This window comes from Stegodyphus dumicola, chromosome 6, assembly GCF_044657685.1.
Source record: "Stegodyphus dumicola isolate Sdum_Otavi_A_Nest chromosome 6, ASM4465768v1".
In the NCBI taxonomy this organism is placed as follows: Eukaryota; Metazoa; Arthropoda; class Arachnida; order Araneae; family Eresidae; genus Stegodyphus; species Stegodyphus dumicola.
Genome location: NC_140773.1, coordinates 185971920 through 185992438, shown reverse-complemented (window position 1 = coordinate 185992438; position 20519 = coordinate 185971920). Strand labels below are relative to the sequence as shown.

Sequence of the window (20519 nt, the reverse complement as noted above, 5' to 3'; positions counted from 1 at the left end):
TTGACATCAATAGTAACAGATAAAAAAAAAAGTCATTCGAGAGAGATCACAGAGAATTAAAAACAAGGGCTGAATGTTGGACAGGACACACGTACGTTGGTTGGTCATTTTAATTTTAAATTGCTTTCATTAGAGACTCGGAGGCTTACTAGTCATTTATAAACCTCGTGTTACTTCTCATCGAATCTTTCGTGTTTATAATATTGTTAAAAATATCTAATTTAAATCACTTAAATTTGCAGTATTCTGTAATTATTGTTGTTCCAATTGCATATAATCCATTGATTCAATAGTAAGATGAAGCAAATCATTAAGTTTTATATGAATATAGTTCTAGTATATAAATTATAAGATTATACAAGACTGCTACCGACGAATTAATATCAAAACTAATGCATCAAAAAATTATTCGAGACATATCATTAGGGATTTTAAACAAAGGTTGAACGTTGGACAGGATACAAGTACTTTGGTTGTCCATTTTAATTTAAAGCATTATTCGGTTCATCAGAGAATTGGGGGCTTGTTAGTTGAATATAATCAGTTATAAATACAGAACGTGAGCATCTACACTTATTTAAAACTCTACATTAGTCGTAAATAAATATGCATTAATTCTGCATATACCATAATATATATTCCCCCATATTCTTTTTAAATCACTTGCAGTTTAAATTATATACTCACACTGTAAATACACAATAAATAAGATTTTAATTGGTAATCATGCGATCTAGTATGTGACCTACCACTTTTTATTAGTTATTTGTTTTTTAGATGGTTGCACTAAAACTAGTTGTTAATTTCTCCTCCGCCATTTTATCGTGTTTCTAATTTGCAAAATAGTTTTAGTGGCGCAGCTGCGAAATAAATAAATAACTAAAAGCAGTAGATCGCATACTATATGATTACCAACTAATATTCTGTTTATTAACAGTACGTTGCCCACATCACAGAAAGCAATAAAATTTTTCAAAATAGCATGAAAGCTAAAAGAAAACACAGAAGAAAGGTTTAAAAAAGGTTACAGAATTAAAACTTGATGTATGGGTTAGAATATGCATAAAACTGAGGGAATGCATTTCTGTTAAAATCAAGCCAAACTATTGAAGTACTATGTTAAAATAAATGCACGTTAAGCATTTAAAGTGTAGTAAAAAATAAATAAATAAATAAATAAATAGAAGCTATCTTAATATGTCTACTTTAATTAAAGCATTATAATTTGGAAAATAAAAATCCGTTGAATTTATCTTCCTCACCAACAGTGAACCGGATCACGAAAATCCACTGAAAATTGTATTTTTGATATAAAGTATAAAATCTAGAAAATAATAATTGGGAAAACTTGTAAAATAAATTATGAATGTTAATATCAATAATTTTACGACTTTTTAATTAAAAATTGAATTATGAGGAAACAGAAAGAAAGTTTTAAGTTACTATTAGGAATTACAATACTATTATGCCTTTGTGCATTTAACATTCCTGTCCCTCCTCACCTCCAGCCAAAAAAAATTAATAATCAAATTAAAGAAATAACATGCTAATCCCTGTGAGTGAAATTACTTTCAAACAACATTCCTTTTTTAAGCTTTTAACCTTTTTTATTTATTTTTTTTTTAATTTTAATTTATTACTTTTTTTTTTTTTTTCTTCTAGATATTGAATACTTTTATTACACTTTTTATCTGAAGAAGCCTTTTTTAAACATCAATCGAACATGCTGAATTTAGACTTATTCGATCACCTGCAGTTTAAGAAGTACACGATGCTAATAAAGGTTTGAACAAACTACCGCAATGGATTGCACATAACAATATCGCCAGTGTGATGAAGATAATACTTCTTGAATTGATGTATAGTCACTAGAATGGACTAGTTCGGTGTCTACAAGAACCGGCTTTGATCATTCTTCAGCTCTCCTAAAGAATCGATAAACTGCGACCTTACAGACAAGTCAGAAAGAGAAAGTAGCTGAAGTTCAGGAGGAATTTCTCACTATATACTAAGCTCACCTGTTCAACAACCTGTTCCAAGGGTTGACCCGTTTTGACCTGTTCTTCGCTCAGTCCCAACTCCGTCCGGCACGCTTCAGAGAGGGCATTTTCATTCACGTCACATGCACGAGGCTTGACCACGTGAGTCTGTGCTGCCACCACCTGCAACAGAAATAAATTTTTTTCTAAAAATTTAAGAAAAAAATACTATGACTGAATCAGAATTTTGTTCACTAAAGATCAAAGTATTCTTTTGGCTATTCAAAGTGAAGAATACAAATCAACTATTTACATAGATAAGCCAAGTCTGCGCAGTATACAATATTTTATTACCTTATTTATCCCTAAAATTATTTTAATCGATGTTCTTAGGATAAAATCTCAGACAGAGTACGTGTTGTCTTACAAGGGATGTAAAGAAGAAAAAGTTCTGTTAACAGTTGGCAAATCTTCCCAAAATCATATATTCATGTATTAAATTTCAGTTAATTAATTAGTTGACTTAACATTACATTTTAGAATTTATATGTATTCTAAATGTAAACACATAATTTCAGTTTTTTGGCATAAAAGACAGAAATAGCAAAAATGTGAAAATTACATAAAACCACATAGAATAAATGAAGTAACAATAGACATAATTGTATCGCACCAAGTAACATCGATGCAACAGAAATTATTTTCATATTTATCTTTTTCCTTTTAATGTGGTTAACAGTTTATCTTAAATAGAGTTTAGCTTTGAAATTCACTCGATTAGTTGTAAAAATAAGGTATATACTGTGCCTGAATCGTAAATTCATCTGAAAACAGTACTGTTTCTTACAATCAAGAAACTCATTTGTTAGGATGTAATAAGCATTAAAACTGTGTTGCATGCAAAGTTACTACATTAGAGAATTATTTATCTTTAAAGCCTTTTGGCATTAATACTAAAATATAACAAAGAGTTTGGTCATGTAATGTAACTAAAATTTGAAATAAAATAAATCTGGAAAGAAAATCTTAAAGGATTCAGATTTTAATATGGCATCAGAGTGTTTGTTTAGAATGCCGTTGCTAAGAATAACAAACCCTTTGTTAAGATTAATGATTCAATGCCTCGCAATGCGGAGTTTGCAGTTTATCAATCTGCTCTTGAACTTTAAAAAAAAAATCTTTTTGACTTAATGTCACTTTCCTCTCACGTGCGCCACATAAAATTCAACAGCAAGATCACAAAATTTTTAACAGCAGTATACTTTTAGAATTCCCGATAGAGTGTTACCATACGCTTTTCTCTTTTGTTCAGTCTTCTCTCAGTTCATCATAATGTTCAGTTAGTTATCTTAACAAGATAATCTACACAAATTTTTGACTTTTTATTATTAAACATCATTTTCTTAGCACTTGCATCACATAAAATTCAACAGCAAAATCGCAATGTTTTTTGCGAAAAGGAAACGTATATGAAACTAGCCTAAGGTAAGAGGCAGAGTTTGGCTTAATTACGTTTGTAATTATTATTATACATTTTTTAAATTTTAAACACAGCAAAATTATTCCTACGAGGTTCACGAGTTAAATTTCTTTCACAAATTTTATTTTCAAACACATTATAAGCATTTCAGAAATGGCAACTCTCTTTCATTCTCATTTGTGCGTTTTCAAAAAAATTCATGCTTACAACTGCAAGCAATAGTTTTATTGAAGTGTATAGATACTTCACTTAATGGCAAAAGCACCGAACAATCAAATATGAGCGGTATTTATGAACGGCGCGAAAGAAGGAAAAGAAATAAGATTAATTACGTAAAACGAGCATCTTTCCGCCATTATATCAGAGAAGTTCTTCGGCGGATAAACTGTGAAGCCAGCATTTCTGAGCAAGCTATGAATATTGTCGATTCGATTACTACGGACTTCTTCCACGAGTTGGCAACTGATTCTAAAGAATTATTAGGCAAAACTGGGAAAAGAACTTTACAAGCCTGGGATGTTCAATGTGCCGTATTTCAGTGTCTTAGAGGAGAAGTCGCCAGGCACGCCATTTGTGAAGGAAAAAAAGCAGTAGCCATGTATACAGATATGATCAGATCAAAATAAGATTCTAAAATAAATCTGAGTAAGAAGTTAAGGTTGAAAATTTACTGTTGCTGGTGTAACAAAAATCATTCGATTATAATATACTTATGATTTTAAATATTTCATAAAATTTTCTGAAAGAATTCACCGCTTTCATTCATGTTTCTAATGCTAATGTCTTTCTGTATGTAACCAATGTTTAAAATGCTAAAAACCCTTTACTTTAGCTCCTTCATTTATGAGTTTTTTACATTTTTCTTAAACACCTTTCATCCGCTTTGAAGTCTTAGACTATTTTCTAATAATTACGAGGCTGTCAGTAGGTAATTTACTGCGGCATTCCATAACTGATCTGTTTGCCTAGAGAATCACATTTTCGTGAAGGCTTTTGTGGCTTAAGATGAGGGTCATATATGACTTATGAGGGTCACTTAACGTTTACGCATGGAAAAATTCGCGAAAGCGTCTATGCATCACTTCTTTCCAGCGTCACAAATCAAATCCAGGCCGAAATTGCAATATTTTCTCATCTTAGTTAGAATAAAATATCTTTATAATTAATTCATTTTTATGAGTCGTTCTGAATAATTAGCTATAAATTGTCCTTTCATTTTTATGAATATTTGATTGTAAAATGTATTAAATTAAGAATGTAATAAATATTAAATGAATATTATACGTCATTTTGATAAATTTCGTGATTATTAAATTATTAGACCTTTTTTAAACACGTGCATTAGTCAGGCGCAATATGATATCATAATACTAAATTAAAAAGACTATAACATATCCCCATTTATTGTCCTTCATATTTACAAGTAAGAATAATAGTTAAATACGAAATATCTCCCATTTCTTTTGACAAACGTTTACAGCTCCTTGCACAGCAGAAAATGAGTCGCAAATTGTCATGTATAAAAATTTAAAATAAAAATACCTTTATAAAATAAATTTGTACCTAATTTGTAATAAATTTAGCATATTCAAATGATTTTGTAGTTAATTTTCGATTGGAGGTACAAGCTTGACGAAATATTTATTGACAAAACTTTTGAAGAAATATTCATTTGTGGCTAGTAATGAGTGCAATAAACAATAAAATGTAGTAGTTTATTTCAATTTTGAATAAAAAAGAATTTTTGGCTAGTTATGTCCAGATATCTTCAGTATCCGTCAAAGCCAATCATTCTTCTTTAACTGAGTATTAACTAATTTTGCTTCTATTACAGTAAGGTAATTAAAAAAAAACTGATTTGTTACCAGTATCTTATTTAAGAGTTCATAAATCAATCTCGCGCGGATCTTTTTCCCAAGCTGACCTACTAAGGGATTTGAATTAACATTATGTGTCAAGTACTCCACAAAAGTCTTTTTTTTTACGCCTGAAAGTACATCTGAATGGACACATCTGTGATGTTAATATAATATCTATTCAATTCCTTAGATGAATTATTTCTTATGTTGAATATTTATCAAGATAGCAAACTAATTAATGATAATTCCATCCATATGATCATAAAGAAAACTGACGCAGCTTAATGGCTGTCTATGGCCTTATAGGGCAAAAGTTCGAGCCTTAAAAACAGAAAGAAAAGAAAAGAAAATTACGTAATTACTACTCGAGTAATTATTACCTACGCTTTCTTTGCCAGGACTAAAAATCACAATAGAGGTTTAAAATTTTGTATGTGCATGATTATCACAGATGACAGACTTCGTTCAGTTTGTTAAGAGTGTGAAAATTCACGCAGATTTATAAGAACGAAGTTTAAAATTATTTAACCTCAATCAGTTACTTTCGAAGCAAGCAATCGACTCTTCCATTTAAGACCACATCTACTGAGTCAATCTTTTGAAATTACGATCTGTATTCTAAAATTATGTCATTTGAGACATTTTATTTAATTAATTTTTATATCTTCTAGTGTTATTTCTGCACATATTGTTTTGCTATTCATGTATTTTGTCAGGCATAAATCATAAATGGCAAATATGCTCTCGCAGCTAATAGATTAATTTAATTATACCATGGACAAAATTTGTTTATTTCATATAAAACTCCCTTAAAATTTAAGAAAGTAAATTTTATTTACCTGTTTATTCCATTATTTAGCTGTAAGCATCATGAAAACACTTTGCAGGCTGCTAACACAAAAGTACCGTTAATATTTATAACAACTAAAATTTTTGGCAAATAAAAGTTTATTAGGGTAAGGTTACGAAAGTCGTTCACCAGTTAAATCGTAACTTTTAAATATTAGGCATAATATCACGCCATCTGCGCCTCTTCTGGCAAAACGAGATACCCCGAGTTAAACCATATTGTTTCACATCGTGTTTGTCTCCCTGTAATATTTGTGAGGAAGATCGCAAAGAGAATATGATTCAGTAGCGTAAAACGCAAAAAAGGGGTATGGCGACTTAAAAGACAAGAAAATGAAAAAAATATCTTTGTAATAATTGTTGGACTTAATTATATAAATAAATTCATTAGGAAAATAAAGTTTTATTATAATTGCCCAATTTAAACATAGCATGACTCAGATTACTGGTTGTCTAAGTCGTATTAATATGTTCCTGTTCATAAATGTTAAGAGAGTAGCCAATATGCAATTTTATTGCAATAAATATTAGCAATAACAACGCAAGATATTATTGCCACCCATAATTTTTATTTTGTTCATAGATCCTGCGATTTATACATATTTCTTAATTTGCGGGTACAACTTACAAAACCTTATCCTAATTTCTGTAACTATTCCTATAAAATCATTTTTATAAATCCCTAATAATCGTAATGGGAATTGACAGACAATAGTGTTTTGTTATTTTCTGGGGGGGGGATGTTAACAATGGCTTAGGAGTGTCCTATTGTACACTTTGCTTTACCAACTACCTATTCTCAGTTCCTTTCAGAAACAATGTTTCTAATTTATGTGCGAGAACTGAAGTGGTTAAATGGTCTAGTTTCTGATACTTTCCAAAACACTTTTCGGCGTTTTCTGGGCGATCTAACTAAAATATTTCCGTATGCATTTGATTTCTTTCTTGCCTGAAATTTTTGAGTGAGAATACAGATGTGTTTTTGAGTTTAATTTGAATGCAGATTTGATTCATTGTTTATATTTAAGTCAATTTTTAGCAAAGAAACTATTTATTCAAATCATTATGTGATACAAGCTCATAAAAAATTATTCGCTGATACAAGTTTTAGTCGTAACAGTTTAGTAAAACAAGATCAGTGCTCTGCGTAACCCTCACTTGAGCTCCATGCAAGCTTGGACATGACTTATGACATGTTCTGCTACCGTATTTTAGGCTATATTTCGAAAAGAGACTAATTAAATTATATTTCCAATTTTTATAACCAATTAGATATAACCAATATTTATATAACCAATTAAATTAAATATTTATATAACCAATTAAATTAAATAACCAATATTTATATAACCAATTATATAACCAATATTTATATAACCAATATTTATATAACCAATTAAATTATATTTCATTGATAGACTTTGAAAACTTACTATTTTCGTTTTTTCGTCGCAATTAAGACATTTGAGATATTTTATTTCATTAATTTTTATTCCTTCTAGTGTTATTTCTGCATATATTGTTTTGCTATTCATGCACTTTGTCAGGCATAAATCATAAATCGGCAAATATGCTCTCGCAGCTAATGCTAATTTGCTATTTTCATTTTTTCGAAGCTATTTTCGTCGCAATTTAAACATCCGACATTCAGTAGATAAAACATCTGGTGAATAACTGTTTACAATAATATATTTCTTAACCAGGCTACGAAGACATTCTGGCTAGATTTGGATGTGCAATGATACGCTGTCACAAGATGCATATTGCTAAAGAGATAGTAAGGCCACTTGATAAAAAAGTATGATTTATATTTCTTCAAGACTTATCAGTTTCTAATAGAGATGCAGACTAAGGTATTCAAACTATCAGATTAGTGGCCAGATTATGTGCAATACTATATAGAGTGGTATTCACCACTGTTTCACAAAATACACGAAACAATATCAGTCGCTATATGTCATTATCTATCATTGCTGAACTCTACTAACTCTCACTGCTGAACTAACTAACTTTGTTTAGACACTGTGAAATCTGTTTCTCCTATCAGTCGGCGACAACGGCCGTTGCAGTGGTGGAAATTAAAGGTCCTTTCAAGAAAGACATTGTAGGCTATTGCTTTTGGGACTGAGTAAGATCTGCCTGTTGCAATAGCTCATGGCCAGTACATTGCCAGTTAGGGTACTATGTTAAAGCTACTAACGTCATTCGCAGATGACAATCATATCGTTCAATCGTAGACTGTGATGTGTCAGACTTATCTGAGGGCGGGTTGTCTGATTTCAGTTTCTATGAGGAGTGTTTGTATTTGGGTGAATGAATACATGCTCTGTTTAATAAGCTGGGGTTATAGAAGTCCAATAATTCTATTTATCTCAGTATCGATCAATTCTCGCTATTAGTTTATACACTTAAATGACAGCATTTAAAGCTAGATAAGAATTTACAAGTTCGATTGCTCTTTTATTCATACCTTAAGTTAAAAGTTATTTCAAAAACTTGCGAATGACTGTGGATGGGTGAAATATGTATAAAAATTTAACAGTTACCTACTGAAGGTCACAACGGAAGTTATAGACCTGGGAAATTAAAGCACAGTTTTACCACTTCTTTTTTAATTCCTCCCTTTTCTGTTATAACAAAACTAAGATAGTGTATCCTTAGTTGCCTAATTTGTTTATTACCCTTATAAAATTACCCAAGCTCGTCTTTTTACAAACAACAAAAAGAATTTGTGAGGAAGACGATTCAAAATTCAATATTATACCCTCAGTTAAAGTTAAATTCACTTATTAAAATTGTTAGAATGTAAATTTATAAAAGTGTTATGATTTATTTATTTAAAAGGTTTAAAAGAGAACGTAAATTGTTTGGGAAATAAAACAAATATTATAACTTTTAATGATCGCATGCTGTTTTGCAGGTCAGAAGTTCAGAATATTAAAAGTCTTAGTCTGATTCCTCCTAACAAATTGTGTGTAGGGAAAAGGCGGCAGAAACGTCTCGCATCGTGAAAAATCTACAAGATAATGGATATCCTGCCATCTTTTTACTTTCTTTATACTTTTTTTATAAGAGATATAATAACTCTTCAATACACATTTTTCTTTCTTTCTTTTACATATTTCCTACACACAGTTGAACTATATGCTAATGTAGGATATTTTCCTACCAGAAAATCTGTATTATGCATTCAAGAAAAGAAGCTCACCACGTGAACTTGCCATTATTACAATTACTAGGGCTGGAATCAAGAAAGAAAAAAAAAAAAAAAAAAAAAAAAAAAAATGCTGAGCAATACTTCAAAACTTATTTTCTCTCCTCATCGTAGCAGAAGAGAGGGTAGTCAACGGAAAATCGAATTAGATAATAATACCATTTGGGTGGACTTTGGTCGTCATAAGCTCTTTCATCTTCAGACTGCTAAAAGCTGAAAGGCAGGTAAATATAAGTCTTACAAATTGCTCGTTAAGTTTGTTTACAGTTATAAGTATATGATCACGTTTTATGTGTAAAACTATGATCAGAAAGTATTGCTTGAAAGGGAATTAATTCCGAATCGCTTCGCACCTGCTGAAGAGAAAGTGAACCTACCCATTCCCCGATGGACTCTTCTTAGATTGACCCAATGTACTCATAAGAACAATTTCTTGTATCATCTCGTTTACCTTGACGAGGGTAATGTTAGGGGCTTGAAAAAATTGTGCAATGCACCTGAGGCAACGGCCTTCACTTTCCACTTATCTTCATAAAGGAATGAGGTCATATTCTATCCCCTATGGGGGTCTCTTAAAGCGCCCCTTTTCTGTTGTCACAGCACCTTGCACGATATACGTATATTCCTCCCCTAGCGAACTGGAATAACAAACTCCCTACCTCAGAATGCGTTGGCGATGATTGGAGGGAGAATAGCCTAGGGGGCATCCGTGACACCCTTAACCTAGTATGGTGTCTCGAGTCAGTGCACAGGTGGAGATTTAGCGATCGGAAAAACCGATTCACGTACTAAGATTAGACTTGCGCAACGAAGCCATCACCAATCAAATATTAGGATTTACCTTTAGAAGATGCTGTTTGAACTTGAGATGATTACAATGGCTGTAATGACAACCTATCGTTCACGGTCCGGCAGCTTCAGTAAAAATAAAATGTGCGGCAGGATATATATTTACAATACTTTTAATTTTCTTCAGGAAAAAAACAAATTTAAAACTATTTTCAGAGAATAATTATAGGTTTAATAATATGAAAAATAATGTGGCAGAAAAGCCAAATTCATCAAGGATTTCATTAATAGGATACATTTTCCCCTCTTTAGTTTATTTAGTAACAGCTTCTAGAAATTGTACCTTATTTTTAATGATTTAAGTTTCGCATTTAGAAGTTTTTTACGAAACAAAACTCAGCCTATGATAAGTTTGGGCTTTCACAAATAATAATTGTTTGGCGACTAAACGATAGTTCGAATTTGTTAAAAATTTTAGGAGTTTATTTCTTATGGCATCTGGTTTTTAGTAGTAATTTTTAGTAGTCGTCTTTTCTGGCTTTCCCTAAGCTAGCAAGTTCGCTGTAGTTACCTTATATAACAAATAAACCTAAGGGGAGTTATGAGGACCTGGAGCTGATGCCTAAAGTCATAAGTCATTACAAAACATAAAACACGAATAATCTTATATACCCTTCTTTCTCAATGAACATATAAACAAATTTAAAAGTCAGAAATGAAAGTATAAAGGTTTACATTCCTGAAAGTAACTGGCATCACATAATAATGTTGAACAATATTCTTCAACGACACATGATAATGCTGCGGAAAAATAACCCATAAATTGTCGACGTAAATTGTAACAGACAAATGATGAAATGCATGAAATTGTTCAGCAGGATATATATTGAAATCTCAAAACTTAAATCAAAACGTGCTTCCGTTATTTTGCTTTTTATCAAACAAAGATTTACTTTATAAGCATATTTCGAATTTCTTAGAAGTTTAGTTTCATAACTAACAAACTTAGTTTCATATCTAACAATAACCTGCCGTACATTTTCTCTTCATCTTCATTTCCATTTTCTCGCCTTCCCCCTTCCTCTTACAAGTAGGTCTCTTCAGACTTCGCTTAAGCACTGCGATAAGCTTGCTCACTGTAATTAACTTGGAATTTAATCATATAGGTAAGTAAGCTCAGGGTATAGGTAAAAATACCCCAGACGACGTCGCGGAGAAAACACCGTAAGGAGAAAATGTCTTTCAAAACATCGTTAAGAGAAAGAAAGCAAAGAGGAAACATCGCAGTTCTAAAACAGTGGTATCTTGTATAGTAGGAAACATCTTGGTATACTGGGAAATAAAGCAGTGTAAAAACTTGGCAGTTTCAAAATATCATGGTAAAAAATAACGCATATTACCTCATAATGATAACATCGCAGACATGCGTTTTCTGGCTAGTGAATTTTCTCGAAATGATTTGTGAGCACAAGAAGAAGCAAGTAATATTTTTACCTCTGTATCTCATATTTCTGTGTTAACTAATAAATTTTTATTGAAAAAGCTAAAAGGAGATTAAAGCATTCAAAATCTGGAAGTTAGTAAGCTTAATGATTCGTATAACAATTAATAGAATTTTAAATTCATATTATCTTTCTCTTTCTGATCTTTCTAATAATTTATTTTCTGATGAAAATCTGCTAATCTATCTTTATAAGAGAAGTTAATTAAATTATGATTTTTATTAGTTAGCAACACAAGATTAAAATTCTATTCACTGCTAGGCGTAGTATTAATTTTTACTTATTTTCAGATTTTCCTTCTTGGTTCTTCATTAAAAATTTATTGGTTGATACAAAAGTAATGAAATTTAGAGGTGAAAATGTTAATGTTTGTAACCAGTAAACCGTAGTCTGCGATATTATCATTATGCGATGATTTGTTGGTGGTTTAATTTTCGCCACGATATTTTCTGGTTCCTTTCTTTTCTTCTATGATGTTTTATACGACTACGTTTTCACATTTCGTTGTCTTCTAAAAGAAGGTTTCTCACGCGAAATGTTTGCAGCAATGTTTTCGGTGAACTTCAGCTAAAGTTCGATCTTCGACATCGATATGTTATTAATTCAAGTTTTCCTATCTTATCTGTCACTTTTATAATAGGTTACGTCTATCTTTTGAATATATTTTACTATCTTACTTTCATCAGCTGTAGACCACGGACGAATTTCGCAACAGACAGCAAAATTTCACTTCGGAAGTATTTATCTGTTTCTCTTTTTCCTTTCTTCCCTCCCTCATCTAATGTATTGAGATATTCGACGCTTCAGGTTTTCATAGTGTAGTTCTGTAAATTTTTCGCCATAGTGAAAAATTAACTGGCATAATCCATAAACCAATTTTTGGTACTTTAAAATACTGTTCTCATTTTCAGTGGTTGGTTGGAGAACTGTAATTAGGCAAGGCATAAGACGGCTATTTTCCAAAGAAGGGATGCTTTCGTGTCGAGCTAGCTTCCTTAGAAAACTACCTTATATTTTCATTGCATACGAAAAAATTAACAATGTGCTTAATGCCTTTGCTAATGGGCCAGACTCAAATTTGAGCCAATTATTAATATCCAATATTTTCACTACTTGAAATTTATTAAATTATATGATTTTAATATACTAATTAATGCATTTTAAACTGGTTAACGTACATGTCTTCGGTCATCATTCCTTCGGAATGCTCACAGAGATTAAAAAATGAAATCACACGAATTTTGGCTACACTGAAAATCTTCAAAATTATTTTTGGTAACTTTTTTCCTGACTACCCATTTGGCTTCTGAATTTTTCTCCGCTTCGCAGCAAAACATTTTTACGGGCATGATGTTAGAAGAAAATTGCTCTTTTTTAACTTTATTTATTTGATGAGCGATTCTCAGTAAAAGATAATGTTAGCACAGTAAAAGTAGGATTACAGCTTTCTGTCACTTGAGAACATTTTTTAAAAAATGCTGTTTTTTAATAGATTAAAGGCAGCTGACCAAGAAGTCATAAAATGTTTTCAAAACTTGCCATCTTAGGAAATCTTATTTTAAAGGTACAATAAACGTTTCAATCAAGCCAAAAGGATACAGTGTAAATAAATCTTAAGTAGTGCAGCTCTAAACGAGCCAAGGAATGCGTGTATTTCTCAAAAGAAACAACATTGCCTAGTTCATTTTTCGCTTGTGTATTATTTTTTTCTCTCCATAATATGGTTCTGCTTCGTTAGTTAAGAGAAAAGTAGTATTTGAAGAGAAATGAAACATTTCAGAAGTTAATATATGAATAAATCTCTGAATGATGTTACTGGGATACTTTGTTTTCATGCATTTACCGACGTTGTGCTGCTGTCGACTTTTGGGATCCACACGCTCAAAGTGCTACTGATACTCAACATGTAAGAACTTTAGGAAAGTGGAAAGGAATATTAGATCTTTTTTTTCCTGTCGTATTTAGTAGCTACCCTTCCATGATTTTTTGTACTACCCTCCCTTCTCCTCAGGTTTTAATAATAGAAAAGTTAAATTCTTGATTTCTAAATTTGTTTATATAGTTTATTGTCTTAAATGCTACCACTAGTTTTGGAAAATAATCTGAGATAAAAAAATTTAACCTTTTGAAAGAAATATGTTTACTTCAAGAAAATTCTAAATACTCGAACATGGATTTTGAAATCCAATCCTTTTACCAATACAGCATTTCTAAAATTGCATTTGATGCTACCAAACTAGATAATCACTTTCAAAACGATCTGTGTTAAGCTCTTATTATTCTAGAGTTTAATTCATATTTGATAAATATATCTACGGTTTCAAATGAATAATGATAAAAATCATAGCATTAATAGGATACAAATTTTTAAGAATATCAATGTAACGAGAAAGAAAAACTTGTATAAAGTGGCCGAAGGTAATAAAATAATTTATTTTAATGTTGAACATCTCCATTATCAGTAATTCTCAAGCTGTTTCGTGAGAGAAAATTATTTTATCACTCTTTGAGATGTATGTTCTTGCCTTTTATAGCAAAATTTTTGTAAAAACAAAAACTTAAATTTATTCGGGCCAAAGTATCTGCAACTTACTATGATCGGAAACATACTTTCATAACAATTAAAACTTAACCATTTATGCAACATTATTTTCTCATGATAATATGGTCATTTTGAATTGATTCTCTTTGCTTATGTAGTGCTTTGATGGATAAGTGAAGATTTTTAAGAAATTATTCAGTCATTATGGAATATTATGTAATACAATAGCACAAAAACGGCATTTTTTCATCACTCCATCGGATTTTGATTAGGAGCCGAGGTTAAAACATAAACATTTATGTAATGGTGGTAATGTCTTACTATACATAAATTATCATTTAACAAAGTTACATTTAACATTTTGACATAGTTACTCACTTATATTAATATAGCTTTACATACTGCAATGTAATTTTTGATTTTCTTCACGAATTCATATAAAAAATAAGTATAAAACATTGATTTAAAAACTTCAAATTACAGACTAGTACTACGAAACGTATATCATGAGAGTTTCGAAAAACTAAATAGAATGCTATAAAGAAATCGCAAGCTGACCTTGGCATGCGGTTTCCACGTAAACACTTGAAACAATTTTAAGTAAACAGTTACGATAGGCTTATTGATTTAAGAATTAGTTTGCCAGAAATTAAAGATGTATAACGTAAAATAATATATTTTAAATTAAGTGTTTAAAATAGTAGGAAGATGAATTGCTATGGTACCATTTCGCCTTAAATTAAACCCAGGTATCAGTTGGTAAGCTTATTTTAAAAATGTAAACATTTAATTACTTGAGATATTGATGCCTTGGCTTGTTTGCAATAAATATTTTTCTTATACGTGAATACTTTCCATATTGCCAGCAAGGGTGAATGCGTCTATCGAGATTTCGGAAAATTTCCCAGTCGCTGGGGGCTTATCTTAATTTCAAGATTCATGAAACAAAAACTCATTGGAAGAAAAAGATTTATGATACTAAAAAAAGAAAAAAAAAAAAAAAAAGGGAAAGAAAAGAAACAATTGGAAAGATAAACTAAATGGTAGACATATCAAACTAGTCTTAACGCCGTCGTCATTAGCTCGTCGCATATTCGTGAACGGTGGGTCTGATTCTTTATTCCGTAGCATAAAAGCAGAAAATTTTCATGACTTTATAATAATGCCAGCACGTTTATGCAGTTCGGCGACTATTCACTTGGATCTTCGCCTGAGTGTCCCGGCATTTTGATGAAGGTTACATTCTTCGAGATGTAAACCGAATTCCGTAAAGGTGCCAGTACCCTTTATGTTTTGGCTAACAATGGTCAAGTTTTAAAAAATATACTGGCATCTTTATTCAAGTCTGGAACTATTCACTTAGATCTTAACATGGGCTTCCTACGATCTTCATTAAGGTTGCATTTTTCATGGTTTCATTAAGGTTGTACTAAACTTTATAAGGGTTACGGGCACCTTTTGTGTTTTGGCAAACAATAGCTAACTTACAAAAAGCTGCCAGCATCTTTAAAGTCGGCGACTATTCACTTAGACCTTCACATGACGTCCCGGCATCTTGATGAAAGTTGCATTCTTTATGGTATCAAATGAATTTTATAAGGGTACCGACCACCCTTTGGTGAATAACGATCAGCTTGGAAAAGGTACCGGCATCTTTGTGCTAGTTGCCAGCTGCCCGTTGCTCCATCTGCCGCCGTTTGCCAGAATATGATATTCACAGACTATAAACAGTAAATACCTCAAACACATTTCTTTCAAGATCTTTATAAACCAGAGAAACGAATGTAATATTTTTAAAGCAATTTGCAAATTTTTTCAAAAGAATCCATCTCTGTCATTAAAATTGAGCTTGAACAATAATTTGCTAACAAGATAACAATTTTAATTTTCAACTGAGTAATTTTGTTTTTAGAATTAAAAAAATATATAGTATATATTTCTTGTTCAATAATAGTCGAACAATGCTAACTTTCAACATTTTTTCCTTTTCCTTAGTTGGGTGTACAAAAGAACCCATTTTCGGGCGAGCCTATAAGCGTTTTCACCTGACTCACTATTTGATGCTGGATGATCCATCTTTGTGAAAGTAATTCTCTTTTTTTTTTTTTTTTTCGCAGTCCATCTTTTAGAATCGGACAGGTTGTTCTGACCTTTTTAGGAGCGTTCGAAGATCCTTTTTTCTTTCGATTTTATTTTCCACCAATGAGGTCAACGATTTCTGGCGACCTTGGGTATGTCGCTAAGCGCAGCGGTTGGTAAGGTGAAAAAAAAGCCCTTTTTCGAATTAAGAAGATATTTTGGAATTAAGTGTAAGATTTGCGTCACAGGTAACTAATTGATTCTTTTAATGCTCTTAAAACGTTTCGAACAGGAAGTTCCTGCTACAAACATTTTGCGTATTCTTTCAAAAAATTCTCCCCCCCCCATGCTTTTCCTCAACGCACTTACATACTTATAAAGAGGCTTTATAAAATAAATAATGAAGTAGAGGGCAGCTATTTAAACATTTGTTGCAAAAGGTAACGCTTTTCGAATAAAGCACTTTAGTAAGGTACTTTTAGTCAGTGGGCTGTTGCTCTTTTTTAAAATTGATGTTTACGCGGCCCGAAAGGTTACATTATAAATACTGCTCAGTAATTTCTTTTCTGCAGTTAGTTACATAATGAAGTCATTTGCAGCAACTTGCGTTTGTGAGAGCGTAAAAGTTAAAGCATTTAAAATTTTACGTTATTTTATATTTAATACAAATTATGCAAAATATGGAAAATGTTTAAGGTACTATAAATATAAATGAAAATATTAAAAAAAAATTAAATTCTTTATTGCCTATTAAGTAGACGAAAAGTCTTACTGCATAATGTAAGTTAAAAATGACACATCACGCAGTGAAACAAGATTCCTATGCACTAGAATGTTTTTTCTAACACTACAACGTCCACAGGTACCAGCCATTGGCTTCTATCTGGAGCTCAAAGTAAGTCTCATTTAAAACACAGACCCAGTAATTTCTATTCCACAAAATATTCTTAGTATTTGCACAACATCTCACTAGACTCCGGCCTGAAGGCCTGGCATAACAGGTCAAGCGACAGTACTGGAAATTTTCGAATAATTTTTCAGAGTCGCATTTGATGTTTATACTAGGAATGTTTTTAAGTTTGATTACTTTGGGACATTAAATGCGATTTTTGGTTTGGTTTTGTTGAGATTATGACGAAGCACACTAGGGCTATCTGGCTGAGGTATGCATTTGTAGAGGATTTTCTAAGGGAAACTGGCTCGTATACATATTGCACATCGGGAAAACAACGAAATCGCCAATGCAACTAGCGCATTCCCCTGGAATCGAACCCAGGTCAGAACTACCAGTGTTCGGCGACTTCATCGCTTGGCCGCAGGTGAGCCCATTAAATGCGAATGCATCAAATGTTTAATATTATTGGCAATTACTATGGAGATACATAAAATTTTGTTGAATGACGTTAATATATTTGAACATGAGTTTCAAATGTACATTTGAGCATAAGTTACTTGCATAGAAAAATTCTAGCGCTGACCAGGCCGTGAAGTTGCGCTTCTACTGCATGTCAGTAAATCTGATCTTACCGAAGTTTTGAGTTAAAACGTTTAACGATTTGCTGGTTACAACTCGAAAAATTCGAATGACCAGAAAAGGTAAAAAGATTCGAGTTTTCAAATCCAGAATCTTTTTCATTATTTCACGGAATTCGAGAATTCGAATGCCCCAATTCAACATTAAGTTATAAATCCGCTAAGCATCGGTAATCCGCCATAGGACCAATTCCCAGTGAAATGGTCGTCCCATGTATAATGCCCATGAGGAATCTCAGGAATTTTACGAATTATTTTGATTACGGCAAAGCGCTCCAAGGCTATCTGCCTACGGCGAGAGAGGCCTTCGTGGAGGACTTTTTAAGGGAAACTGGCTCGTACACATATTCCACATACAGAAAAAGACGAAAAAGCTTATGCAGCCAGCCCGTTCACCGGGATTTGAACCCAGATCGAACTATCAGAGTTCAGCGATTTCACCGCTCGGTCGCTGGTTTGCCGCTATTTCTCTCACAGAAAGTCCTTCATAAAGGCATCTTTCCCTTAGACCTCATGTTCCTTGTAGTAATCAATAAACACACATAAGTATTTTATTACTGAAAACAGTTACCATGGCTTATTCGGAAAAATTTTCAAAATAGGCTTCGGGGTTCGAATAAGAGGAATTCTACTGTAAACCCCTACCCTCTGGTAAATACTTAGAATGGTATTTCAGAATTTTTCATTGCATTTTCCCTCCAAAATTCTTCATTCCGAATCTCAATATTAACAGTTATTCTATTATCGTAAAATTTTTAAAATCTGTTGTTGACAGCAAATGCCTCCAGCCAGTTCTATGTTTTAAATATCAATGAACTTTAAGTAAATTATCAAGTGGTAATTTATTTAAAGCTCATTGCAATTTAAAACATGGAATTAGTTGATCATTTGTGAATAAAATCTGATATGCTTATAAACTTTATGGCTCAATGTTATAAAATGTAAAATGTCTAGACTTTCCAATACAATGCTAAATGCTGTCATAGATATATTTTCTATATTAGTTCTTTAAAAATAATACATAGCGATCAAATCTGGTAGAGGAAAATGGCCACAAAATTGAAGACTAAGGCCAATTAGCTTTAACTGTTTCATAACGAGAGCTCTTATTGATACTGAGCTCATATTCTTTGCCCATAATTCCAAGAATGCATGTGATGCTTATAAATATCATATGTTGTTTTCAATCCACATACATGTTTTAAATACCAAATTTAAGAAGTTTTGGATTATCTCAGTATATTTTTTTTCACGAATATCTATTCAGAGTTTCACTACTTCCGGTTTATCAGTCTAAATCAAAATTTAATGTGTAATTTCCATCGATATAGCAACTTTTTATGTCTTTAGCTTCCTTAAGTGCTTAAATGTCTCATGTCATATACCCAACACATTTTCTTTTGATTTTGCTCAAAAAAAAAAAAAATGGTTTTCGTAAGGCAATGCAACGGTGATTAATAGAGAAAATACTGTTTCTCGAAGAAATCAGAACTGTATTAGATCATCTGTCGAGATGTATGGAATACTTAAGTTGAAAACAAGTATGAGTAAATTTTGCTAATTTTAAAATTTCAAATGGGCTTGCTTCTTGTATATCTATTTTTCAAAGCTTATTGAATAAATACGTATATAAGATACATTTAAAATAGACCAGGCTTCAATATTATCATCGTCTTAAGCAATCAGTTTAGTTGGCACCCCGTATAAATTTCGAGCATTAATAATTCAAAGAGAAATATAGCTTCATTTAGTGGTGGCTAATGAGAGCAAATTAACTGGTACTCTTCAAAAATCGTTGTCCTGTCAAAAATCGTCCATGCTTAGAACCGACCCTGATCTAAAACTTTTCATGCTTAGAATCAACATAGTTTTATTACTAATGTCAAAATTTAAACATATGAATGGTCGATGAATCATTTCCCATTATTTGTTCTGATTTTACAATATGGCCTTGCGAAGTAATTAGAAGATTATTATTGCTAAATTTTGGAGTTCACCATTTGTTTTGAAAAGAAGTAATATAAAAAGTATAAAATCAAGGTATAAAATCTTAAATACTAAAATTGGAAATTTTTGTATTATTTTTTTGAAATAGTTTTTCATTAGAAACTATTATGGGCTTCAAGTAAAATACCATTTTCGTTTATCCATTAAAAACTTCTTTGGGCTTCATGTAAAAAAAAAAAAAAAAAATAGAGTATAAGAAGGAGAAAAGCGATTTGAAGTAATTGAATGTATTTCTATACTTCATAGTCCTTATCATAAACATATACAAATAGTTAGGTTATTTGAATTTGCAAAGTTGGGAGAACTATTTGCGCAAGAGGAGGTATACCTTCGTGAAAGACTTTTTGAGGAAAAGGGGTTCATATTCACGTTCTAGATGGGAAGTTACAAAAGCCAACCATGTAGCCAGCTCCTTTGCCTGGAATCGAACCCAAATCAGATCGAACTACTATTCAGCGGTCTTAACCTATCGGACACGTGGAGCTAAACATATACCAAAGCTGAGGAACAGTAAAACTATTTTAAGGCGGTGCAGAATACTCGAAGAAAGAATTATGATCAAATGAAATTTTAGTTTTACAAATTAATTCCCACGTGCAAATAAAGGTTTTACATTCAAGACCATTTATGTAAGGAAAGTAGGTATTTATAATAACACCTTGTCAAGAATCAAACATTCCTGCTAG

General features: G+C 31.8%; 1 protein-coding gene across 1 annotated transcript in view; it reads right to left on the bottom strand.

Annotated features, from left to right (window-relative positions):
- Positions 1-20519, bottom strand: part of fus (epithelial splicing regulatory protein fusilli) — a 186111-nt gene that overhangs the window by 109999 nt on the left and 55593 nt on the right. The window contains exon 2 of the mRNA XM_035362036.2: positions 2019-2162. Coding sequence (XP_035217927.1) covers positions 2019-2162 — 144 coding nt within the window. The remainder of the gene's footprint in view (positions 1-2018; positions 2163-20519) is intronic.